This window comes from Telmatherina bonti, assembly GCF_933228915.1.
Source record: "Telmatherina bonti genome assembly, chromosome: 10".
Lineage (NCBI taxonomy): Eukaryota > Metazoa > Chordata > Actinopteri > Atheriniformes > Telmatherinidae > Telmatherina > Telmatherina bonti.
In genome coordinates, this window is record NC_136628.1 from 9,143,586 (window position 1) to 9,170,127 (window position 26,542).

Sequence of the window (26,542 nt, forward strand, 5' to 3'; positions counted from 1 at the left end):
CTGCTGGTTTGGGTGTCTTTGTTATAACACTGTTTTTACATTTTATTATTAACTTCTTCTTTTTAACATCTCAACCATTCGCTAAAAAACATTTTTTCTGTTTATTCTTTTCCAAAACAAACAGAAAAACACAGAAACGTTCCTGAACGTTAAAGGGTTAAACTGGTGCGATGTGTTCAGATCTCTTCATCCAGCATCTGGATGAACGAACTGCAGATGTTTAATGCCTTTAAAGGACCATCCCAGTAATCTACTGGGAAGGAACACATGGAGGAGTTTCTCCCGGTTCCTCCAGACCCTCTTCTCTTCACCAAACAGAATAATCTCATCCTGCTGACGCCTACAGATCCTCTTTAATGGATGTGAAAATGAATGAATATGTAAATGTGTCATTTGTAAAGTACAAAACATGCAAATAACTAAAACAAAAATATGAATTCACACATGTATTATATAGATTATATTTATATGTGAAGTTTAAATAATTGATTGAAACAAGAAATATACTAAATGTTCAGGTTAAACTCTGGCATCTTGTTTCCTCCAGGTCTGCTGGACCCGTTGGGATGCCTGCCTGGTTCGTGTTGCTGGAGCTGGAGCTGCATCAGGTGACATGGGGGTGAGTCCAGGAGACCAGAGACCGCCGTGTCCACAGGGTGTAGTGATATTTCATATCATACCTGACTTGTATTAATCTCATATGTCTCCTTTGATACTTCTATTAGCTTGATGTATTATTCTTACTGCTCACATTAAAAGGTTTCTCTTGCGACATTCCTGAGGCTGAGGTCAGTTCGACCCGAGCGTCTCCTCAGCAGGACACTTTGTCCACATGGTCTGTCATCCTTCTGCTTGTTAAGCATCTTCAGGGCCCTTTGGGCCACAAAAGAACATATTTGTAGAGAGTTATGATCCATTGACCTGGTCAGATGAAAGGTGCCAGACGATCTCTGGTACCAGCCTGGTCAGATCAGAACTCTGTCAGAAACGGTCTTCTGTAGCGGTTTCTCCAGTTCCAACAGAGATTTTGTTCTTCTTTTCATCACTTGTTTCATTCTAATAAACCTTCCTAATCGCTTCATCCCGACGACTCGTTTGACAAGTTTCTCCCAACAAGGGCTCCTGTTTCTGCTCCAGACCCACCTCCAGGACCATCCGACCTCCAGGACCGTGATGCACCGATCCACTTTTTGAGAGTTCCGATCTGATACCAATATCTGAAATTTGAATATCTGCCGATATCGATATTTGCCGATACCAAACCTGTTTATGTGAACATTATTGTGACAATGATTATTACTGCTGTTATAACTGTGTAAGATTTCATTAGGTTGTAATAAATGACCCATCCTTTCTGAAGTTACCTCACCAATACAAATATAAGAACATTACAGATCTAACAATTTCAGCAGATTTTATTTTGATCTGGCACATTTTACCTAAATACAACTATAAATGTGTGGTTTTGGAACAAAGATCTCACTTTTAGTGGAACAAAAAATGTCACATTTTAACATTCAAAGCATTTTTTTCTTATAAAACATGTCCGAAGCTGGATGGCTTTACTAGTGTGGTATTGGTACACTTCTATTAATACCAAGTACGAGTACACACACTTGGTATTAAGCTGATACCGATACTGATATTAGTATGGGTGCATCCCTACTCCAGGATCGTCCCACCCCCAGGATCATCAGCCAGGATTGCTCCGGTTAATCCCAGATGTTTGGCAAATCAAACTTTTATCCTAAAAGATTTTTTTCACTCTGATTCAGTTTCCTGCTGTGTGGGGGTTCACATCGCAGACCAGGTAGGCAACGACGTTGCCATGGCAACCTGTGGTCACTCCACATCTTGGTTTAAATGAAATACGGTAGGTGTTCACGTTATTTATCATGGTAACTTTCTGGAGATGGCGTTCTCGGTCCTCGTTGGTTTTCCTGTAAATCCATTTCCCTTTCTGGCATTTCAGCTTCTTTTCTGCAGCAGCAATCTGTGTCCCAACTTACTGGGATGCCAAGACGGCGCGCTTTCCCCAGAATGCTTAGCGGCTGCCATTCCCCGTTGTGTGTCATTTATCATCTACCTACAGACATGTAGGACAGACAGGATTTTATTTTGGACTTTTCTGAATTCATGGCTGAGATCTTAACAAGCCATGACCATGTCTTTATAGATGGTGATTTTAACATACATGAACGGTGCCCAGATAAAGCACTTGTAACGGAGTTCTTAACCCTTATTGACTCTTTAACCCTGCTGCAGTCCATAACCGCGCGCGCGTAAACAAACAAACAAACAAACAAACAAACACACACACACACACACACACACACACACACACACACACACACACACACACACACACACACACACACACACACACACACACACACACACACACACACACACACACACACACACACACACACACACACACACACACACACACACACACACACGACCTTGTACTCTTATGCTGGCCCAAGATGCTGAATTTTCGGCCGGTGACATTTGAGGCGGTCTTCACCCAGGTTTGCTGTTAAGTCTCCAGTTCCTGCTCAAAGCTCCTCTACTGCCAGCCAGTTCAACTCGACCTTCAGCCAACTCGGCCCTTCTGACTCAACTCATGTAGAGGACCTCAGTTCTTGACTTCATTTCTCCTGTAAAAGTATCCTGGATCTTGCTGCCCGACTGAAAACCCAAAACGAAGCACGAGCCCTGATTTTTAAAACGTGTGTGAAAACTTCAGCAGCAACTGAGGCAGAAAAACAACAAAATAGGTGAAATCTCAAAGTTCAAGTAAATTCAAAACAATAAGTTTGGAAAAATATATATTTATCTTTAAAAAAGTTGGCTTCCAGTAACCGATGTGATACTGACCACACACACACACACGACAATGTAACAGTACCTGGAATCAAAAAGGTTCAGATAAAGTGTTTCAAGTGTTTTTCTCTCGTCAGTAAAACTGATCTGTAACAAACAGAAATCCCTCTTTGGTCAGAGAGCAGTAAAGATGGTGGCCATCTCCGTGTGTTTCTGAGCGTCTGTGTGTTGCTGGTCCGGGAAGCTCTCGGCTGTCTGGGAGGTGGACTCTTCGGCCGGCTCGTCGGGGAGCGCCATGTACGTCGGAACGGCGTTGAACATGACGAACCCCACAGTGATGACGATAAAGGAGACGATGTAGAGGGCTGAAAACTGGACAGAATACACGGGACAGAGACGTCATTCATGAACCGATCCAGACATTTAGGACGCCGTGCACGCCACCCACCTTGTAGTGGAAGAGGAAGAGGCCACAGAAGAGGCTGAAGAGGTCGGCGGTGAGCAGAGACAGGTTGACCGCTGTGGCGCTGGTCATCTTCACCACCACGGGCATGAAGCTGTACAGCGCATACATGCACAGGGTGTAGACAACAAACAGCATGGCTGCAGAGCAAAACGGATGGAGGTCAGAGAGACCGCAGGTCAGAGTGACGAGGATAATATGATGCCTGACGACGATGGAACTTACCGATGCGAAAATCCCATTTTATGGCTGCGACAGCGCGAGTTTCCAGCACAGCTCTGCAGCAAGAAAAACCACAGACATTTTATAATGAAGGCTTTTCCTTCCGAGTCACAGAAACATGGATTCATAAGGCCACAAAATCAGGATGAAGACATTAACAGAGAAGAGTGGAAGGACTTTTAACCATCAGGCGTGGGTTTCATCCCATCCTGGAAGCTTATAAACCAGCCACAACGTGGCGTTTCCCAGCTGAATTCCCTCCTCTGCATGTCATCCAGCTGGTAACCCAGCAACAAGCCTTTCGTTTGGCTCAGGTGTAGCATCTAGCAGCCCTTTTCCATCAGTACCAGCGGGTCTTAGAGCTACTCGCCTCGACTCATCTCAGCTCGGTCCAGTTTCTTTTCTAGTACTAGGTCTAAAATGGGCGTAGTTTGTGTGAAAGCACCGTGACATCATCATTGTGCACAACAAGCTCTACAACGCCGAGATGGAGGACGGAGAGGAAATTATAGCTGTGTCTAAATTCAGGGTCTGCAACCTTCCAGGTGTGAAGAAGGGGTAGGCTACGAGGTGTTCTACGATGTCTGCACACGCCAAAGGAAGCTAACCGTTAGTGAAATGAGACGGCCTACTTCTGTACGAGAATTACCCATAGTCCTCCGTTGCCGAGCAACTACATGTCATGTTTATCTAATTTCTGATCCCATTCTTCCACAAAAACACGAAAATATGTTTTAAAATGACAGAAAATGGTGCCAGTAACTTAAATTTTATTTATTTTTATTTACGTTTGTGACTAAACAACAAACATGAGGAGGAGGCGGACCAGACGAGCTCTCCTCTGGCTCACAGTCTGGCAGAAACTCAGAACCCTGCAGACCAGGACCAACAGGAACCAGAACAGCTTCTTTCCCACTGCAGACCAGTTACATATCTGCACCTCGTCACCTCCATGTTTTTCTTCCTCTGCTCCACTCTTCAAAGTCCGCCTTCGAGGGTCGCTGTCTTGTCATTCATTTGAGTCAGGGGTGTTGGAGCGGGATGCATGGAAAACCTGCAAGATTGTGGCGTGTTGGAGCGGGATGCATGGAAAACCTGCAGGACTGTGGCGTGTTGGAGCGGGATGCATGGAAAACCTGCAGCACTGTGGCGTGTTGGAGCGGGATGCATGGAAAACCTGCAGGACTGTGGCGTGTTGGAGCGGGATGCATGGAAAACCTGCAGGACTGTGGCGTGCTGGAGCGGGATGCATGGAAAACCTGCAGGACTGTGGCGTGTTGGAGCGGGATGCATGGAAAACCTGCAGGACTGTGGCGTGTTGGAGCGGGATGCATGGAAAACCTGCAGGACTGTGGCGTGTTGGAGCGGGATGCATGGAAAACCTGCAGGACTGTGGCGTGCTGGAGCGGGATGCATGGAAAACCTGCAGGACTGTGGCGTGTTGGAGCGGGATGCATGGAAAACCTGCAGCACTGTGGCGTGTTGGAGCGGGATGCATGGAAAACCTGCAGGACTGTGGCGTGTTGGAGCGGGATGCATGGAAAACCTGCAGGACTGTGGCGTGCTGGAGCGGGATGCATGGAAAACCTGCAGGACTGTGGCGTGTTGGAGCGGGATGCATGGAAAACCTGCAGGACTGTGGCGTGTTGGAGCGGGATGCATGGAAAACCTGCAGGACTGTGGCGTGCTGGAGCGGGATGCATGGAAAACCTGCAGGACTGTGGCGTGTTGGAGCGGGATGCATGGAAAACCTGCAGGACTGTGGCGTGTTGGAGCGGGATGCATGGAAAACCTGCAGGACTGTGGCGTGTTGGAGCGGGATGCATGGAAAACCTGCAGGACTGTGGCGTGCTGGAGCGGGATGCATGAAAAACCTGCAGGACTGTGGCGTGCTGGAGCGGGATGCATGGAAAACCTGCAGGACTGTGGCGTGCTGGAGCGGGATGCATGGAAAACCTGCAGGACTGTGGCGTGTTGGAGCGGGATGCATGGAAAACCTGCAGGACTGTGGCGTGCTGGAGCGGGATGCATGGAAAACCTGCAGGACTGTGGCGTGTTGGAGCGGGATGCATGGAAAACCTGCAGGACTGTGGCGTGCTGGAGCGGGATGCATGGAAAACCTGCAGGACTGTGGCGTGTTGGAGCGGGATGCATGGAAAACCTGCAGGACTGTGGCGTGCTGGAGCGGGATGCATGGAAAACCTGCAGGACTGTGGCGTGCTGGAGCGGGATGCATGGAAAACCTGCAGGATTGTAGCAGGACACTCCTGATAATGCAACAGTCAATCTGTGTTCAGGTAACGGCTCCGTTTACACCCCTGTCCTACATGAGTGTTTATTATATTTCTACTTATCCTCCTGTTTCCTACGAGTGAGACGCCACCTGCCGGCAAAACAAAAATCCTTGTGTGTGTCTGCATACTTTCTCAGAGGGAAACTGCTGCTTTATTTTTCTGACTTAAAGCTTCGACCTCACAGTTGTGGTGGTGGTGGTGGTGGTAACTTACAGCTGGACGCCACTAATGAGGGTCCCGAAGAGGCCCATCATGCCCAGGAACTCAACCCGGCTCAGGTTCTTCACCGTGTGTTCCTGGCAGACGTTGGACACGGCGTAGAGGGCCGCGCTGAGCAGGACCAGACCATCGCCCAGCACAACAGAACTGGCTGCAGAGACAGACGTGTCCAGGAGGGAATTTCAGAAAGAGTTCAGCTTCATAAAGAGGCTGGATGGATGACCGCCTTATACGCCGTCCTTACCAGATCCCTGGCCTCTTCCAGCCAAAATGTCAGCTCCCACCATGGCCCCCACCCCGAGTAAGCACACCATCACAGCTACAAAGTGGAGCAGCCTGTAGCGGGTCTTCAGGATGAACCAGGAGAGCAGCATCAGGACTGGGATCACAAAGCAGTCCAGCAGCTGGAAGACAGAAAGAGACCAGGGGTCAGATAAGAACAACAACAGGAAGAACTCCTCCAACACCATTCCAGTCATCTGCAGATTAAACTGGAGTTTGTCACGAGCTCACTGGTGTTACTGGACTGCTACAGGATTCTGATGTGAGCTGGAGATGCATACGCTACACGGACGTCGGATAACGGCAACTTTCTGAGGAATAAAAGTAATAATGAGGTGCTGCTTATAAGGCTCTCTGTAAGTTACATATAATAAATAAAGATGCTATGAACCTTTCTGAAGTCCTGGCAGACATACAGTTTAAACATGACACTATTTAATGCCCAGAAACATTGTAATTAACAGAATAAGTGGGTAAAACTGGCTGTGAGGTCATCGACTTCCTGCTCAACACGATTACTGCTGCGTGTCATGAGATAAGTGTGATACATGTAACATTTGCCTTCTGCATATGAATCCTGAGTGGCAGCTGCTAATGACATAAACAAAGCTTTATTATGCTGATAATTACTAGGGGTGTGAAAATCCAATTGAAAAAATAAAAAATCTGGATTTTTTTGATTCACAATTTTAAAATTGATTTTTTTTTGTTTTTTTTTTAAATACATAAATATAATCCATTAAAAATTTTTTGTCATTTTTATTGTTCTCATTTATATTTTAACTTATCTTCTTGGGCATTATAGCAGCAGAATGATGATCTGGCTGCTGTGTTGTTTTTCCCAATTGAAATAAAGAAAAATGATGAGCAAAAAGAAAAAGGTTTTATACAAATTTTTTAGTTTTTAAATCTACAAAAATTAGCAATATCGAAGAATAGTAAGAATTGCAATTTAAATCTGCACCAAAAAAAAAAAATTAAAACTGGAATCAAATCAGGACAAAAGCATATCATCACAGCCCTAATAATTACTGAAGTCTTTATTCCATTTTTTCCTACACTTTCAGGTTAATTCTGTCAAATCGCTTGTTCTGTGTTAAAGAAAAAAGCAAAAATACAGACTGGGGTCTTTTAGCTGAATGTGAAATAAAGAAAAACATGTTTAATCTTTTATTTGTTCATATTTTAAATTTCATTCCAGTGTCCCACTGGGCAGAAAAGGATTTTTCAGCTAATATTATGGATCTCTTCAGTTTTTCATACCTGGATACTCGTCAGGGTGGTGAACTGGTAAGCCTTCACCACTGCATAGTTCGCTTCCACATCCGCCAGACCCATCACCATGTACTTCCACCACTTGTTTCGTAAAATCTGGAGGAGGTTACCCTCACCTGCGGAAGGACAAAACACACCTTTTTGTGGTCAGCAGACCCGGGTGATGAATCTGCCTTCTCCTATATGAGTAGATATTTATCTGCAGGCAAACTTTTCGAGGAGCCGCGTCGTCTCCGTTGGGTAAACATAACATATAAACTGACCAAAGGCCAAAACAAATCTCACTTGTACTTATACATACAGCTTTTGCTTTCTGACTAGAAAACCAATAAAAATCTGCTGCACGCTGTATGGGATGATGGTCTACACCTCTGACATCAGAAACTTTTCCTGCAAACAGCTATAAACTCCCAGAGTCAGCAAGCGACAGAAAAACCAAGTTAGAGTCGGTTTAGGTTTGGAAATATTCAAAATATAAAAGCTGAGCTATTCTTCAGAACCCACAAAGCCTAATATGACCAAATAAGGGACAAAGGGGTTGAATTTATTAGACTTTACATGCCTCCTTCACATGACGTCTGTAAAAACACTCATCCTGTCATGTCTTTGTATGAAAATGTCTTTTCCAAACTAATCAAACAAGTTTGATCCAACTTGTTCCAAAATCAGAGCTGAAGGAAGACGGAGGACGTTGTTTCTGTTAGCAGCTGGTTTCCTAATGCAAACACACTCCACACACACACCATCTGGTGAAAAAGTGTTTCAACTTGAAATGTCAAGAAGACATCTGTAACTTTTTTTTAAAAAACCATTTAATTCTTCCACCAGTGTTTTTCTAATGAGAGTCCTCCACCTTAGGAACCAGGTCTGTTCTGCCTGGGTGACCGGGGGCCCTGAGGCCGAGAGGGCATTGGCTGCAGACTGGAGAATGAGGCGGGGCTGGATGCATACTTGCCATGTATGCAATGCTGGAGGTCAACACTAGGGGGCAGTACACCGGACTCTAATGGTGAGAAAAGGCCAATCTGCTGGTCACAGTGTGTTTCCAGTGCAAACGACAGTTTACCAATCTGTTGCCACGGTGGAACAAGACAAATCAAACATGCTGGTCGTTGAGCAGAAGGTCCGACAGGCGTTCTTTAAAACTATCTGCTGTCATGGTTACCATCAATCTCATGTTCATGCTCTTGTTCGCGAGTGCCTGCAACGTTAAGGTCAGCTTCAGCTACCTCACGTCAACGCGAGCGTCCTGCATGGCAAACGAACACGTAGCAGCCAGCATACGTAAACAGATGCGTTAGTAACAGTAAGGACGTTCCAGCTTTTATGGCCGCTGTCTGGGCTCCTCCCTCCCAGGGGCAGGGGGCGCTCGATGTGGATGGATCTCCATCATCAGTCCCAAGACATAAACCTGTTAGAATCGTTCGTTTTATATAGATATTTGCAATGTTTACATGAGCGTTTTAATTCCTGTTTAATTCCAAAAAAAAGTTAATTCCGCTTTAAACTGATGACTATTAATTCCTAATGCTAATTTCTATTTGGAATTAAACTTAATTCTGATGCAAGTGGGTGGTTTATTTGCATTTTAATCCCGATCTATTTAATTCCTCTGTCATGTAAACCTTAATTCCGCTCTAAATTAATTCCGGTCGTTCTGAGCATGCTCGTTACCGTGTCCTGTCCCGATGACGCGCGTTGTTTTACCTCCCGTGTTCGGTGGTCTATCTTTCTTCTCAGTTGCTGCAGAAAGTGAAGTAGTATGCTCGTGTTGAGCTGCTACTTCATATTTATAATAAAAATAGCAGCGAAACTGGTGCTTACGACTGAAAAGACGAGAAGCAGGGAGCCAACTTTGTTTATTTCCGGTATATTTCCGGTGCACCCTCTGTCCAATCAGAACCCTTCCCAACCCATAAACTCTAAAGAGGAATTAAGCGAAGAGGCGTTTCATGTAAACCTCCATTTAGAATTATTCTTTTCATGTATGTTAATTCCGAATTATTAATTCTGAATTAAAAAACACCATGAAACCATACCCAATGTGTTTGAGACAGTCTGTTTGGATGAGGGTTGGGCTCTTTGTATGTTTAGTATGCGTGTGTGAGACAAAAGGTGTGAGATGGCTTCTGTTTTTAACTTTCATGTGTTGTTGCTGTTGTGAAAAGCACTTTGTGCTACTTGTCGTATGAAAAGTGCCTTATAAATACCATTTGGTTTGATGTTTGGGACTAACGGGGACCAGTAAACAGCAGCTTCCTGCGTGAGCGGTGGTCTGACCTTTGCGTGTGATGAGGATTGTGGTGTAGGTGACTAACAGCAGGGCGTAGTTGAGGAAGCTCTGGAGCATGGGGGTCTCCACATGGGCACCAGCAAGGTACTCGCAGCTCACTGCTGTCCCACAGATCAGCAGGGACAGGACCTGGCCCATGGCGACGGTCTTCAGCAGACGCCTGCAGACACACAAAGTGTGTTTTTAAAAAAAACAAAAAAAAAAAAAAAAAACAGATCTCCGGCTGGATCCTCAGATTTATGCTGCAGGGAGAAAAAGGAGCAGAGTGTGAAGTAAATGTTCCTGCTGCTGTACTTCTGGTGTCATCAGTGACGACATTTTCAGAAGTTTCCTGTCATTTAAATGTGTTTGGATTAGGACAAAGCCTGCCGGAGGTTTTCCTTCACATTATTTCTGACAAACAACTGCAGCTACAAAAAAAAAACAAAAAAAACAAAACAAACTATGACACAGGCTCTCCAGAAAGTTCACGTGATTTCCTTCTCTTTTAGGGATACTATGGTGTCAGTATCATCAATTACATACTTTTAGACGGTCGAGTTAGAAAAAAATTCACTCCCCCCTCAGTTGTCATGAAGGTAAATCTGACCTATTAAACCAAAAATGGATTTTTGAACCAGGCTGTAAACATGTTTATTTCTGCTGTGAAGTTGGTCTTTTTAACATGGGAGTCTATGGGGATTGGCTTGGTTTTGGAGCCCCTAGTGGATGAGGGGGGGGAACTGCAGTTTTATGCAATACTCCTCACTTTTTACCACCGGAGGTTGATGCTTGACTGAATGGTGAAGTGTATGAGCTCCACTTGTTTGTCCTTCACTGAAAATAATAAAGTTTAAAGACACACAACAGAACGTTTGCCATGTTCCCCGTCACGCCCCCCTCCTGTCAATGACTGATTCGCCGTCTTGCATCTTGCATCCCACCTGACCTGTTAGCTCTCTCCAGCCAACAAAAGATTATCTGAAGATGACTCTTGTTTTGTCTCTCTCTTTTAATCTTCTTGCGTTACTTTGCTGAATATGCAACGTTGCATGTTCAGAACAGCCATTTCCGGATGTAAAAGTTGTATGGTGCAGTTTCTCAGCCTCGGGACTAGAAATGCACACGACAAATGTCACTGTGTCATAGCACAAGCCCAGGACGCAGAGTTTTAAGGTCAGAAAGTTACGTAATGCGTCTTTAAGGGTACATTAATCAGCCTTCTGTCATCTTAAAAGTCAATATTTGCTACCTGAGTGCATTTGGCCCCAGAATCAAGTCTTTTTATATCCATTGGAAAACTCTTAAAGGATATAATAACACACTAGCAGCATTATCAAATGCATTGTAAAGATCAAACTCTATCAATTTATAGCCCTAACATTCATACAATACAGACAAAAACACAAAATCACCTGCATTCATCTTATTTGCTGCTTTTTTCTAAAAAAAAAAAAAAGAAATGAGTGACACTGTGAAAACATCCTGAACTACAACACCACATAAACTGGACTCCATTTCTAGACCATAAAAACCTGATTTTATCAGGAAAATTGTCTGACAAAGATCAGTGTTTTGCAGTAACGTAGATGTCTGCGCAGTGGATTCAGCTGTGCAGACATTTCTGATGATGTCACACACAGAAAACTGACCGAAATTTGCTCGACTGAAAGTGGCGACGTTGCTGAACTCCGCAGTATTCTGCTCCAGTATAACCAGTCATTAATATTATACTGCATCTCTGTCAATGGACAGTTACATTATCCAAATACAACTTGCAGACAAACTGCTTTTAATATTCGACAGCAACAGAGTTCAGGTTTATCAGGAATGGGTAAAATCATATGGAAATAGTCGTAAACAGTTCAGCAACTAAAAACTGGACCAAAGAAAGACGGATTATTCACCATGTGAAGACGTCCCTCCAGTTGTACGGGTGCCGTCCACAGACAACTCTCCATTTCCCACAGAACCTGCCTTCCTCAGGCTGGTCCATCGCTTTGGCGGCGAAACCAAGAACAAGATGAAGGTCTGGACGGGAAAAAGGGACAACATGGTACAACATCCCACAACAATGTGATGTGTTTAGTAATGGGATTGTCACATGACTCATGGAGTAGAGAACCCCCCCTCTGTACTTCTATAGAGTAATCTCTTGACTGTAAAACCAATAAGTTAAATAAACCGATGGCCTTGAATGGTCCAACTTTATTAACTCAAACACTGTTAAGTAAAAGCAACATTCACTTTCTAATGTTTCGCTCACTTTTTTTTTTTTTTTTTTTTAGTGTTAAGATTAATTCACCAGTGCTGGGAGAAACGCCGTTTTAGAATAACAGCGTTATTTTTTCACCAACGGACTAATCTAAATGACTATTTTCTCATTGCTGCGACATCGTTCCCTTTACTGGACATGCAGGAACTGTGGCGCCTTCCTATGAATTGGTTCAATAAACTTCATAATCCAAACAAACACGCCGGCTCAACACACTGACTGCTAGTGGGGAGACTGGGATTATGAGGCAGAATTTTGTCACATGGTTGCCAGTGTTTAACCACACAGACCAGAACACACGTGCCACACACACAGACATCAAACATTAAACAGATTGAAGCAGCTGAAATGGCGAGTCCAGACAAATCCCATGAAAAGTTGGCATTTTCATGGTAGAGATATAAACACTACTTCATTACTGCATTAAGATCAAGCATGATGTTAAATGTTCACTTTGTAATGAAGAAACTAGCTGACTTCCAGACTGGTTCAGGTTGGGAGAGTTTGATTTATTTAGATGTAGATATAGACACACTTTATATGGTTTCACCACCTGTTTACTCTGTTATAGAGGTAATACTTGAAGTGCAGGAGGAACCTCTTGCTGTCTGTTCATGTTCATCTACTCTTATGTCCTCATGACAACTGCTCAGAAAAATACTAATTCTTTGACATCAGCTATAGCAACTTTTTTTGTTTTTACAGTCGCAAAAATAGTTATTTGCACTGATAACTAGTTAGTAATTCAGTTACTAACAGATAGGGTGGGAAAATTAAATAAAAACTTTTTTTTTTTAAATTGGGGATTTTCCCTCTAATTTTAAAATATTTTTATTAAAAACAAAACAAAAAAAAATATTTATTTCTTTCCAAATAAATAAAAATAATCCATTATAAATTTTTTTTTTGTTTTGTTTTTGTTTTTATTGATCTTTTTGTCTTCTTGGGCATTATAGCAGCAGAATGATGGTCTGGCTACTGTGTTGTTTTTTCCTAATTGGAATCATGAAAAATGACGAGCAAAAAAAAAAAAAAAGGTTTTGTGTTGTTTTTGTTTTTAATCTACAAAAGTCAGCAATACTGAAGAACTGTGAAAATCACAACTTAAAATGAATCCACAAAAAAAAAACAAAAAAAAAAACATTGGCATCGTATCAAATCGGGACAAAAGCGTATTAACACAGTCCTACTAACAGAGTTCATTATTGTATCAAGTACTGAAAACTATAACCAATTACTTTATTAAAGTAACGTTAATGACACTGAATTACTACATTTTTGGGATGTGAATCAAACAATAACTCACCGTTCAATTAGATTCCCATTTTTTGGGGTGATTATTCAATTCAAACAGATTTTTGATTCATCATTATTACACTAAACAAAAGGTGCTCATTTCCCGAGTAACTTTATTCATTTATAAGCTAGAAAGAACGGAGAAATTATTAGGGCCTACAATGAAAACGATAAAATACCTGGCAACTTCTGAAGACACCGGAAAAAACTTCCTTTGGGCTCCTGCCCTCACTGCACTAATGTTGGTCCAGTCCTGAAGTACAAAGAAAGATATAAGGGATACATCAGTGTGCCGTGTTCTTCTTGCATCTTGTCACTGAATCCAGACGAATGAATGTTGCGTCCATCCACCTTTGTTGCATCAGCTTGTAAAGTACCGTTATTTCTCAAAATTCAGAATACCTTTAAGTGTGTCGTCCAGTGGATCCACACCGATCCAGATAAAGGTCTTGTCCTCGAGGTCAGCTGCAGGACGAGGTGTTGCTCTGACACTGCAATGAAAAGTTTGATGTTTTTACAATAATTATAACTAAACTAAATGTCATCTTATTTGAACATTTCTGACAAGAAACTGTTGTTAAAAATGGAAAAAAGAAACAACACATACTGATCCTCCTTATTACTTTTATTCTTAAAAAATACCCTCATAGATGTTTAATTATTAATGTGATCGTTCTTTGTTTTGGTGACAATTTAAACCCAAAATGGTTTTTCATCGCTGTATTACAGGCTGCTCCAGCGCCTCGCATACAAGAAAAAGAAACCTGGAGAAACTTTGCAGTTTTTCTGTTTGGAGGATGAAAAAAAGTCACCATGTATCAGACCTAACCACAATAATAATAATACTATACCTGTGATCAAAATGACTAGATCTGTGTAGCATCTGAATCCAAAGTTTAAGACCAGAACAAACAAGTGTTTTTTCATAATTAGGACACTTTATATATTCTGATGTTTGACCATGTCTTTTGTTTACCTCACTTTGTACAGTTTAAAAATAAATTAAAATGCTCCACTACACTGCATCTTTGAAAATTTGATGTTGTTGCTCCAAGTTTTCACCCTTCCAGTGGTCAATATGAAATGAAGTCTGCAACAGCCAATGTAAGCTAGCTGCAGCTAGGTCCTCTCAAGTTTAGCTTTACGTAGCTGTGAGCAAATCTGCGAGCTGTTAAAGCGGTTTAAAGCTATGCAGGTCCTGCACCATCTGTTCATATACTGGACATTAGGGCTGCTCGATTATGACAAAACTAACAATCACAATTATTTTGACTAAAACTGAGCTCTCGATTATTTAACACAACTATGCATCATCTTTAACAACATGAGTTTATTCAAAATTAAACCGTGGCTTTTAAACAATGTCTTTAGGATTCCACAAATTTTAGAAAAATAACATGAAGCTTTGTCTCTTAAGCCGCCTAGAACTGGCTTGTGTCTAAGTGATTTAGGACAGAGATCAGCTCCTGCTCTTCGTTTGTGACAGTAAAGCTTGTTACATCCTCCATGAGAAGTGAGAACTTTTTTCTTGTTCTTGAGGCCCCGAAAGAAGAAAATCACGCAATTTTGTTCTCGTGGACACGTTTGAAGACAGTTCGACACATCAGGCTGGCAGAACCTTTTTCTTGCAGGGCTCCAAGAAGTATCATGCGATTGGTCGGACATTTGAGGTGGGCGTGGTTAACACGGTTAACACGGAGTTGCTGCTTCTGCGTTTTTGCAGGTAAAACGGATCGTTTTATCTGCTCTGACCTTTCTTGTAGATGTAGTCAGTGTTGCATTTCCAGGCCAGTTTGTTGTCCAGCTGAACTCCAAGATACTGATACTCCACCACCTCCACCTCCTCTCCCAGGATGGAAACAGTGCTTTGTTTATTCTTGTTCCTCCTGAAAGTCAACAATCTCTTTTGTTTTGCTGGTATTTATTATAAGATGATTGTCACCGCACCATTTAACAAACTGACTGACCAGTTCTCTGTACTCTGCTTCTTGTCCATCCCTGATACACCCCACAACTGCAGAGTCATCAGAGTATTTCTGCAGATGACAGGACTCAGAGTTGTACTGGAAGTCTGAGGTGTACAGTGTGAGGAGGAATGGTGAGAGTACAGTTCCTTGTGGTGCACCAGTGCTGCTGACCTCCATCTCAGACACACAACCTTTCAGTCTCAAAAACTGTGGTCTGTTTGTGAGGCAGTCATAGATCTTGGCGGTTGTGGAGGTATCCGGTATTGTGGAGGAATTTATGGAGCTTCTCACATAAAGCAGGCTGAATGGTATTAAAAGCACTTGAGAAATGAAAGAACATGACCCTCAGAGTGCTGCCTGAATGGTCCAGATGAGAGTGTGCTCTCTGGAGCAGGTATATGATGGCATCTTCAACCCCAAGTCCATTCCGATATGCAAACTGTAATGGGTCCTGAAAGGTGTTTACTTTGTTGAGGTGAGCCAGTAAGAGTCTCTCCAGGACTTTCATGATGTGAGATGTCAGGGCAACTGGTCTGTAGTCACTTGGTTCAGCTGGTTGTGTTTCTGAAGAGATGAATTGAAGCCATGTCGACAGCGTCACGCTTGTGGTCTCCAAGCAGAAATCTCAGGTACTTAACAGTGTGACTTAGCCTTAGCCCGCTTACCTTTGTTAGCTGGTGAGGTCCTGTTAGCTCCAGGTCAGCTCTTAGCTACTGACAGCTTGGAGTTTGCTCAATGTCAATCATCCACCCCCTCTCAACTCCACCTCTTTGCCCATATTTGTGTTTTCTGGTAGAGATGACACGCATGACCCTACAAAAGATGGTAGGAACCGCCCACCGAGATTCAGCTCTTCAGAAACCTATCAGTGTCGTCACGGAGGCTACATCCATCTTTTAATATACAGTCTTTGGTCGTCTCTCCCGGAAAATACAAAAATGGGCTAAGAGGTGGAGCTAAGAGGGGGGCTGTGATCGTGTTGTGGATGATTGACATCTAGCGATCTCTGACCTCCCAGTAGCTAAGAGCTATCTGAGCTGACTGGAGCTAACCACCTAACATGGGTAGGCGGGCTAAATCAGTCATTCAGCTAACTACATTCCTCCTTCTTGAAGCGAGATATCAGGTACCCGTCAATCAAAAGGACACACCCCTAAATATGCCGAATTTTGAGATTACTTCTAAATGGAGGAGTTAGAAAAAACTTCACCCTGCCCACAGTTGTCATGAAGGTTAACCTGCCCTATTAAACTGAAAAGGGGTTTTTGTACCAGGCTGTAAACATGTTTATTTCTGCTGTAAACATGTTTGTTTCTGCTGTGAAGTTGCCTTTTTACCTTGAGAGTCTATGGAGATTCCCTCTGTTTTGGATCCCCTAGTGGATGAGTGGGGGAACTGCAATTTTTGTCCCTCAGGCTTCTTTTTTTAACCACTGGACGTTGCCGCTTGCTTATAACTCAACCTCAGGCGCAGCATCATAGACAATTCTGGCTTTCACAGCTTTGAAATTTGTGCGAAATTTTAATGGCATCATGTACATGTTGACTTATCAAAGGAAACTGATCTACTTTATACGGTGTGTATGAAATTTAGCAAGCAAAATGAAGAGGTTAATGACTAATCTTATTTTATCAGGGAGGCTATCATTAAAGCAGCCAAATAAAACATGTTCAGGCTTCATCTTAACTTGATTCTCTGCTGAGGTACAGGTTAACATAATTCCAGAGGATTTGACAATAAGAACACTCCCAAAAACGATGGCAGAACAGAAATGCTCCACATTTTTATTACATCTTGCCAGAAAACATTAACTGGATAGCAACTATGCAGGACTTTCAGAGACACTTTTCAGACTTTGTTGGTGATAAAAAAAAATCGTCTGGGTAAAAACTAGACCTTTTTCCAGTCAAAGAGTTTTATTTTGAAATCTGGAAGTAATCTTTAATGGCGATTGCCTTGACCACAAAGTTGAGATTAAACGCGCACCTGAAAAACAGTGTGACCGAAACAACGTGGACCAAAGACACGCGAGAGGGGCTGGCGTGGCGGTTCCCAGTACCCCTGAACGGATATACCAACGGCTGAACAGAAAGTAAATCTCAAAAACAACTAAGTTTACATACGTTTTAGTGTCCAGTCAGCTCATGACGGCAGCAAGGATCTTTTACAGCGACCGTCTTCCATCTATCTGCTTTCCCAGGGTCTTCCTGTCTGATCAGCGGTTCATCTTCTGGCCTGCTGCGAGTTGCTTTCAAGACCCGCCTTCTGAATTCTGATTGGTTGGATAGAAATGATGACGTATGCGATGTGATGTCATTTGATTCGCCGATGGAAAATGGTCATAATTATTTTCATAAACACGAGAAAAAAGTTATATTAACATATTTTATTTACAGTCTCTGATTAAAAGTGTCGTTCAAGCTAAATATTAGCTTTTTGGTCACAGTCTCATCTTTTCTTTGTATTTGGTGAAAAAAAAAATTTTTCTTTTGTTTTTATACAACCAAAGCAAAATTCCTGACAAAAGAAACAATAATGTAAAAAAGGCACAAATGAAATGGAAAATCTAGTAAACAGTAGTGTTAAATGTTCGAAATGCTTGTCAGTGGAAAAAAAGTTATAAAGCAACTAATAGATTTATAAATAAAATTTTGTACATCCAGCAATGTTTGCATGAATGTGATAAACAGTGTAAGGACACTGACATTTCCAAAAGTACAAGTTATTGAATTTGCATTTAAATAATTCCATAAAATTGCATTTACATGTTTAGAACAAGCTTCATTTGACTGTTGCTATAGTTCAAAAGCTCATTTAACTAAGAATTATTTTAAATGTCTGAATAAGAAGAATATATATTTCCTGTGCCCCGACAACTTTGCAATTTTAAAATTTAAACATATCAAAACATACATATTCAATAGTTTTGTCTGAATTCTTATTTAACAGACACAAACCTGCTCAAAAATACTTTGAGTGTTTTTAGTGATGTCCACATTTGCATCTAAAAAATTTAGACGAATAACACATCTAAAAAGTTGGGAAACAAGCAAAGGAAAACAGAAATAAATGCATGTACACCAGGTACTGTTTTTTTTTCTTTTTTTTTTCTTTTTAGATGGTCAGAAAGACAGTTGTTCTAATGCTTTTGGGGACAAGAGAAAACAACAACAAAAAATAAGTTTTCTGGCTTTATGTTCCAAAGAAGATAAAACTATCGGAGGAAAATGGAAAAGGCTGCATCTGTGATGATGATGTGCCTTTGTGTGAAACTACCACTAATGCAGAGCTAGATGTGTGTGACTATGAAGGCTGTGAAGTTCAGCCGAGTAATGCTAGGTTTTATTTTCTCTGACTTAGACTCAGAGTGTGTGCTTCTTTTTAGATCTGTCTCCCACTGAAACTGTGACAAATCATGAAGAAAAAACGCAGACAAAACACACAAATTCCTCTTTAATACCTGCAAAAACGAGGCTACTTATCTTATTTCTAGAACAATTACATGATGTAATGAAAAATGAAACAGCAAACTTGTTTCCATGTTAACCCTGTCATTTTAAAACCCTATAACTGTTTTATAGGGTTAAAAGTTTTCACTTTTTAATGCTTTCTTTGCCCCACCTATAATACCTGTAATGTTTTATTTAAAGCACTTTATTTTTTACATTTTAATATGATGTATAAATAAAACTTGCCTTTTATTTATTTATTTATTATACAATTAAATTGAACAGTGAATAGTTTGCTTATTGGGTTATGTGTTTGGTGGATGGAGCTCATAAACAGATGTTAAGGAAACAGGAAAGTTTCACAGATTTATTATCATTGATGTGTAAAATATTGGTAATTAGATTCCTCCTTAAATCACATCTCTCATGTTAAAGCGAAGGAAGACTGACAGGTGAGTGCAGGGTGACAGCTACTGCAGGAAACTGAACAAGTATGTTTCTTCAGTGATTTGTTGACTGACTAATTATTCTGATTGTTGTTACTGAAGTTATTGTGACTTCATCGGGGAACAGGACTGATCTTTGCAGACTTTCCCAGGTGGGTTTCAGAGGCAGAAGGAAGTATGCAGACTGAATGATCCAGGTCAGTTGGAGTTTACAATCCAGCTTTATTCTAGTCCAAATCTCTTTCCCACGTTTCCAGTGAGAGTCCAAAAAGTCACAAGACAAAGCTTCAGGAGCCTGCAAGGAATCACATGGGCAAACTGAAGGGAGGAAAGGGTAGAAAGGGAAAACGCACCAATGAAAAAACTTTTCAGATCCCCGTTTCAGTCTTGAGAATAGTCTCATCTGGCATGAAACCTGCTCTGATCGTTCAAACTGTCCGTGTTGTTCTTATATGAAGGCTGAAATCCTCTTTGATTGCGTGTGAAAGGCTTCAGGAATGCCAAGGAAAGAGAATGATAACAAAAATGATACTGAAAATGAAACAATAGCTCTGCCCCTGAAAGAGAGCAAATATTGCTTCTACCTGTTGTTTTACTCTCACCATGATACGAGTAAAGAAACTGAACTGCCATCCTAACTTTTATCAAAAAATGCTGAGGTCAGAAAGAGGTGACTGAAAATAAACTAGTGCCGAGTGCTAGAGGAGATGAGCAGCGGCGACTTGACTGAATTCATGTCTGGCTGCTTTCTGCGGCTGCAAGAGTTCAGCATCAGGAAATATTTGTTTAATTTGCTGTGACAGATGACAAGTGGCAGCAGTTATTGATCACAGGCATGTCAGCAGCTTCAGATGGCTCCCACTGCACCTTAGCAACTGCTCACAGCACCTTAGCAACCTTTTAGAACTACCATAGCAACCAGAACGTCCAATCAAAAACCTGTTACTGGACTGATCTAACCAGTACACCGTGGCAACTGTCCATTTGTTAGCTTCATACTGAGCAGCTGCCAGGAAAGCTGTAACCCCAGTAACTGTTATCAAAGTTATTGGTGGGTTAGTATTACTTTTCTTTAGTTCAACACAGTTCGAAAGCAGAAGTATATTGTAAGGTAAAGCCTGTATGGTATCCTATACATCACTGAAACATAACAGGATAACATTTCATCTTCTCTGGTATTTGCTTGCTAATTTTAGAAAAGGCAAATGCGGCAGTGTTAATAAAGCTATTAATTTTCAACAAATTTATTGTTAAAAAAAAAAAAAAAAAAAACACGCTGTAGCATCAACCTCCAAACTGTTTTGTTTGTTTTGGCACCATCCTTCACAGTGTTATGACGTTTTACAATGAGTTTACAATTTGTTAAGTATAAAGATAAATTAAAATGTTATGAAAATGCATATCTAAAGGCAAACTCCAGAGGAGAATTTTTAGTAAAGATTAATAAAGAACTTGGAATAGCATTTCTAACACACAAATGCCTGGCATAATGTGCAAGCATCATGAAACCTTGTCTTGGTGTAGATATGTGTTTTTCAACCAGTGTGCCGTGGCACACTAGTGTGCCATGAGAGATTATCAGGTGTGCCCTGAGAAATTCCCAATTTCACCTATTTGGTCTAAAAAGCAGCTCTGTGTTCATCCAAACAGGCCCCAGTAAAAGATAATAAAACTCGTGTTTATCTGATTTCTGTTCAAGAAGCTTTGACAAGAGGGACTTTATATTAATAACATGGACTTTTAGAAAAAAACAACAACAACAACAAAAAAAACCATTTTGGTTTGTGGTGTGCCTTGTGATTTTTCAGTGAGGAAAAGTGTGCCTTGGCTCAGAAGAGGATGAAAAACACTGTAGATGTTATGGAACTAAGATGCTGTGAAAGAAGTGAAAAAGAAGTAATACAATCAACTTGAAATGTATTGACAATATCATTATTGTTTTTAGAACATTGTGTAAATTTTCGAAAAGCTTGTATGTTTGTAAAAATACAAAAATTAGTAAAAAGAGAACCTGCTTGAAAGTTAGTTAAAAACAAGAGTTTAAATGGAATATTAAAATTGAACATTTAAATGCACGTGTTTTTTTTTTATTTATACAACACCTTAACATTGACTCTTTTCTCCAGCAACTGTCAGAAAACCAGTAACTGTGTCAGAAAACCCAGCGCAGCTCCCGCGTGTTTATGCGATAAGCTTCATCTTTGCCCGTCTCTCAGTTCACGCGAGATTTTACGAGAAGATAAGTTGAAGGAACATGGCGACGTCTAATTTGCTAAAGGTATGTGCCACTTCAATTCAATTATTTGCACTTACCGGCGCGCTTGTCAGTTTTGCAGCGTTATGTTGGCGTTCAGCTCCAACCTTAGCGAACAGCTGGCCGTAGCGCTGTCAGTGTTGACTTTAGCTGGGAGCAGTTTAGTGACATCTGGCTAACATGAGCTACTTATCATGGAAAAGCTACAACACAGCTAAATGTGGAGGAAAAAGCCAGACACGAGGAGACAGGAATCTCACAGAGATAAAAAAAAAAAACAAAAATTAGCTTCTGCTCTGCTAAAACAGGAGCAAAATAATCTCATATTAGCTGTCATTCAGGGATTCAGGAGCTGAACATCTCCTAACAGGAGCCGCTGTCAGAAAGGTGACTGATGACATCTTTCTGACAAAGATTTGCTCTCATTCACTCATAAACCTTATTATTAAGCTGGAACAGGGAAGGAGGCAAGGCCAGGCTAAGGTTTATACATGGATCTGGTGAAAACTGGTGAAGGAATAAAATGCACACAGTAGACAGAGCCGGACTGGCACACAGTCAGGCCGGGAGGCAGACTCTCATTCAGGCCACCCCAACTCATAACCTGCATGCAGATGTTCACACTTAAGAAGAATAGTGTACTGACATATTAGCCAAATAATCACTTTAGCTCATTAGTTTTAGACTAACACGGTCTACAACAGCGGTTCTCAACCTTTTTGCAACGCAGTACCCCTTGTAAAATATTTTTTCAGCCAAGTACCCCCTAACCGCTGCAAAGTATTTATGGTTAAGATAAAACATGAAATACAGTACTTTGTCATAATTTGGCACATCTCTACTACGCTTCAACCAGGACTCCGTTGTCAAGGCGACAGTGACTGATGGATATGATTTGGCTTGTTACGTGTCGGGTTCGCGTCGGAATGTGGGATTTTGGGAGGAATGAAATGATGTAAATCTAAATGTAAATTCAGTTTATGAATGTACACTTAAATTTATTGAAATACATTAAATGTTTATAAAATATATTCAGATTTTTTTAAATTTATTTATGGATGTTTATAAGCGAACATAAAAAGATATATGTTTTCAAAAAATTTCCTGTACCCCCTGGAATGCCTTGAAGTACCCCTAGGGGTACGCGTACCCCTATTTGAGAAACAATGGTCTAGAACAGCGGTGTCAGACTCTAGTCCTGGAGGGCCAGTATCCAGCAGGTTTTTGTTGTTTTGCTCTACCAACACAACTGATCTGAATCAAATGCATCCAGCAGCTTCTTGTCAACCTGTTTTTAAGTTTTGGTCAGGTGAGTTGGAGCATGGAGACAACAAAAACCTTCAGGATACCAGCCCTCGAGGACTGGAGTTCGACACCTGTGGTCTAGAATAAACCACAAGGGTGGTGTTAAAAGGTTCCATCATCAATAAAAAAACAGCTTCCTGATCGGTACAGTTTAGGGCTGCTCGATTTATGACAAAAATTATAATCACGATTATTTTGACTGAAATTGAGATCTTGATTATTTAACACAATTATCCAGTATTTTTTAAACAACGCTGGTGTGGTGTTCTCGACTCCATGTCGTGCATTATAACCGTCTAATGCACGGTTCCAAGTTGTTTAATCCGCTTTTACCGCTTATATAGGAACTATTTTACGTTGGCCTGGATGTACGTTTTATGCCAAACAACCGCTGTCAGGCTACAGTGCGTTTCTCTCATTCACCTGTTAAAAGACAGCTGATCATAACCAGCTGATTAACGCGTTGCTATGGTAACGCCCTGTAACGGAGGGATATTAGTGATTTAACTCGCCGAACTACAGGTTCTACAGGTTATACAAAAATAATGCAGCTAGTTCTCACTGACAATGGTATAAACTAGACTAAAATCTGATTGATCACCCAGCCCTAGTACAGTTTTGCAGATGTTTCTGATTAGGACAAGGACAGATGTGGACAAGACCTGTGTACAGACCAAGCAGACAAACTAGCCCCCTGTCAGTTTAACACACACACATTATATTAACTAATATTTTATTTGTCATACCAGGAAATCCCGTCCAAGACCTACCTTTAATATCTACAGTTAGAATAGCCAATAGCTTTAGGTTTCAGCTAATAGAACTGTAACAAACCACAGCAACAATAGAGAGTAGTTTTTACAAAGTAGTCCAGCATCTGGGTCATTATTACAGTTGCAAGAAAAGGGGAATTGAGAATCTCAACTAGTGATCATCACTTGATGCTCAGATTGACTATAAATCTGTGTCTACTCACCTTCCATCTCAGCTGGGTTATCCTTACGCATCTCATGCATCTACTAACCGGTCTGTTGCCGCTGCTGGGGTCTGTTTCCCCCCTTTAGCTAGTCTATCTGTGGCACCGCGTTCCTCATCCTTTCAGCTGTTCTGCATCCACCGCTTGTTCTTGTGGATTCATCTTTGGAAATTCTTGACCATTTGGCATTTGCCAGTTTGTGACAACTGACAAGTACAAATCTTTTAGTCTGTGGGTGGATGCAGGTACCAAGGAGGGAAATCAGCCACACTGATGTAGAGTGTCATGATTTTTTAAATGTTTATTCTGTGTTTAATTTACACAAACAGACCTTTTAAGACCCAGTCCACCTGGATTTGTCTCTTTTTCCCCGTGGGCCAGTCTGGATTGGACGAAGCTAAATTAACCTGCTGCAGACACCCAAAGTAAAAACATGTTGCTCTCAGAATAATGTTCCCCTTTTTGTGATGAAATTACTAGTATGTCTTAGTTTTTCTTACACAACTTCGTCCAGTAGCATTCATCATGTCTAGGTGCATTATTCCCCCCATCAGACATATTTCAGCTCTTAAGTCTGTGCAAAACTATGTCCTCATCATTATTTACTGAAGTAGGAACATTACTTATAGAATAAAAAGCCAAATTTCGTACAACTTTGACAGCTGGGAGAGCATTGGAGTCTGAGTCTGTAGATTTAGACTGGTTTAGTCACAGCTGTGAACTGCGGCATTGGTTTAAATGAAGGACTAAACATCTGTTATTATATGAGGATTTACTCACGTCAGAGGTGTCTAAAGTGAGTCCTGCAGGTTTTTTACGAATCCCTGTTCCAACACATCTGGTTTTGATTAAACTGATCCAACAGCCTATGAAGTTCTGCACAGTGATTGACTCATTTAAAGCAGGGATACATGAAAAACCTGCAGGATTGTGGCCCTCTGAAGCTGGACACCCATGACTTACATTATGGATTTTATAGAATTCATGGTCGGTGAAAAGGTTCTCCAACAAGTGGTTGTCATCTTCTGCACCTGCCTGTTAATGAGCCATTGGTTTGGGTCAGGTGTGTCACAACAGGGAAACACTAAAACCTGCAGGGTGGTAGCTCACGAGGACCGGGGTTGGAGACCCCTGGACTACATTTACTCATGCAAAAAGACTTGACATAAACATTAGATCGGTCACGGAAACAAATGTTGCCATGCGATTAATGGACTCAGAAATTTCGCGATAGACGATAATATCACGCTAAGTGATTACTGCTCTTATTTTAAGACCATTTTCAACTAAAATAACAATAATGCTAAAATAATGCAAGTACACCCTTTCAAGAGATCAACATACTTTAATTTCTAAAGAACATTTAGTGCGATGTGCAGAATGGACAGTCTGATAAAACACATCAGGGTTTGTCCTGCGGTTTTGGCAACGTTGTTATCTGGAACATATGGTCTCTAAACACCACGTAACACAGTTATATAGTCTATGATCCACTCATATAAGGGGACATGTTTGGACTTGACCAGAGGTGGAATGGTAAAATGTCATTGTAAAGTTGTGGAATTACCGTTTGTAACATGTTTGTCCATCCAGGTGATTCATACTGGCTGTGAAATGTTGGCAACAATTTTCAAAATGTTGCCTTTTTAACAATAAACAATAAAACAGCATGGCTTTACCAACCACGCTGTCTGAGTGCACACCATGTTGCACCGTCCTGTTGGTAGTTAATCCATCGGTTAAACACCCCGGTGATCGTGGACTGTCGGGAAGATGGAGCTAGCCTGTTTGTTAAGGTCTTAAGTGCAAATGGAAGCTTGTTGTATTGCCGTGTTTAGTTGATATTGTCAAAACAAATGCAGCAGAAAAGAGACAAATGAAAATGATTGTGTCTGGCCAACTTACTGCATGCATTTTTTTTCACCGTGTGATTAATTGACTTATTCCTTATTGCGACAGTCCTAATAAACATGAATATTTTTTTTCCATAACAGTGTTTCACCAATTATCTCTCATTTATTATTAAAGGTGGAGTATGGAAGATTTTCAATATTTTCCAAAAAAATTAACTAAAAAAATAACGACAATCATAATTACATAGTTTTTTTAAACATGTACATCACAACTATAAATTTTCTTCCTTTTTCAACTATTACGTTTTGTCTCTGTGTCGGTGCAGAATCGTCCATGTTCGTATCGTCCATGTTCGCATTGTCCATGTTCGCATCGTAATCAGAGTTCAGTTTAAACAACTCTGTTATAAAACTGTGACGATGAGTCAAAATCTCTGTTGTATTATAGAGTTGATTTTGGTTTTATTTGGTCATTTTGGTCTAAAAAAATGACTTTTCAGAATGTATGTGTTGTGAAAATGTTGATTACTTTGTAATTCATCTCAAAAAAGGACGCTTTGCGGCAGTTCTGCTTCTAATAAGCTCAGACTTGTTTTCGTCTTCTGAGTGAGAACTCCCTCTGGTTTTCAGATTGGTTTAAATCTGTGACAAATTGAAGTGTGTGATTTTTTTCTATATTTGCTCTCTGTATGGAAGAATCTTTATTTTTCATGTTTCTGCAACCAGAGGCTTCAGCTCATCTGTGTGTTCTGCAGATTTCTTCATGAAAAGATCTATATTAGAAATTCACCTTGAAGATAGAAAGTTTCAGAGAAACTAGTCAGCAAAGTAAACTTTGGGGGTGAATATAGTGGGAATAATCCTA

At 41.1% G+C, this 26,542-nt stretch overlaps 2 protein-coding genes across 3 annotated transcripts in view; one reads left to right on the plus strand and one right to left on the minus strand.

The window, feature by feature from the left end:
* Nucleotides 1-2,881: 2,881 nt before the first annotated feature.
* Nucleotides 2,882-17,622, minus strand: slc35f2 (solute carrier family 35 member F2). Its single transcript, XM_079247863.1, has 11 exons — nucleotides 17,518-17,622; nucleotides 13,830-13,918; nucleotides 13,607-13,680; nucleotides 11,764-11,887; nucleotides 9,865-10,037; nucleotides 7,573-7,700; nucleotides 6,272-6,431; nucleotides 6,022-6,178; nucleotides 3,518-3,570; nucleotides 3,278-3,432; nucleotides 2,882-3,201 (listed from the first exon to the last, which is right to left on the minus strand). Exons 4-11 carry the CDS (start codon nucleotides 11,850-11,852, stop codon nucleotides 3,004-3,006), a joined length of 1,113 nt encoding a protein of 370 aa, XP_079103989.1. The 5' UTR covers nucleotides 11,853-11,887; nucleotides 13,607-13,680; nucleotides 13,830-13,918; nucleotides 17,518-17,622; the 3' UTR covers nucleotides 2,882-3,003.
* A 3,906-nt stretch (nucleotides 17,623-21,528) lies between these two features.
* The window catches only part of cul5b (cullin 5b), a 31,270-nt gene continuing 26,256 nt past the window's right edge, over nucleotides 21,529-26,542 (plus strand). For both annotated transcript variants that reach the window (XM_079248008.1, XM_079248009.1), the window contains exon 1: nucleotides 21,529-21,567. In XM_079248008.1, coding sequence (XP_079104134.1) covers nucleotides 21,544-21,567 — 24 coding nt within the window. In that variant the 5' untranslated portion in view covers nucleotides 21,529-21,543. The remainder of the gene's footprint in view (nucleotides 21,568-26,542) is intronic.

Coding starts and splice junctions, on each gene's coding strand:
- slc35f2 (XM_079247863.1), bottom strand. CDS start 11,852: ATGGACCAGCCTGAGGAAGGCAGGTTCTGTGGGAAATGGAGAGTTGTC. Junction 3,571..6,021: donor CTCATTAGTGGCGTCCAGCT/GTAAGTTACCAC, acceptor TTCTTGCTGCAG/AGCTGTGCTGGAAACTCGCG. Junction 3,433..3,517: donor AAAATGGGATTTTCGCATCG/GTAAGTTCCATC, acceptor TTTGCTCTGCAG/CCATGCTGTTTGTTGTCTAC.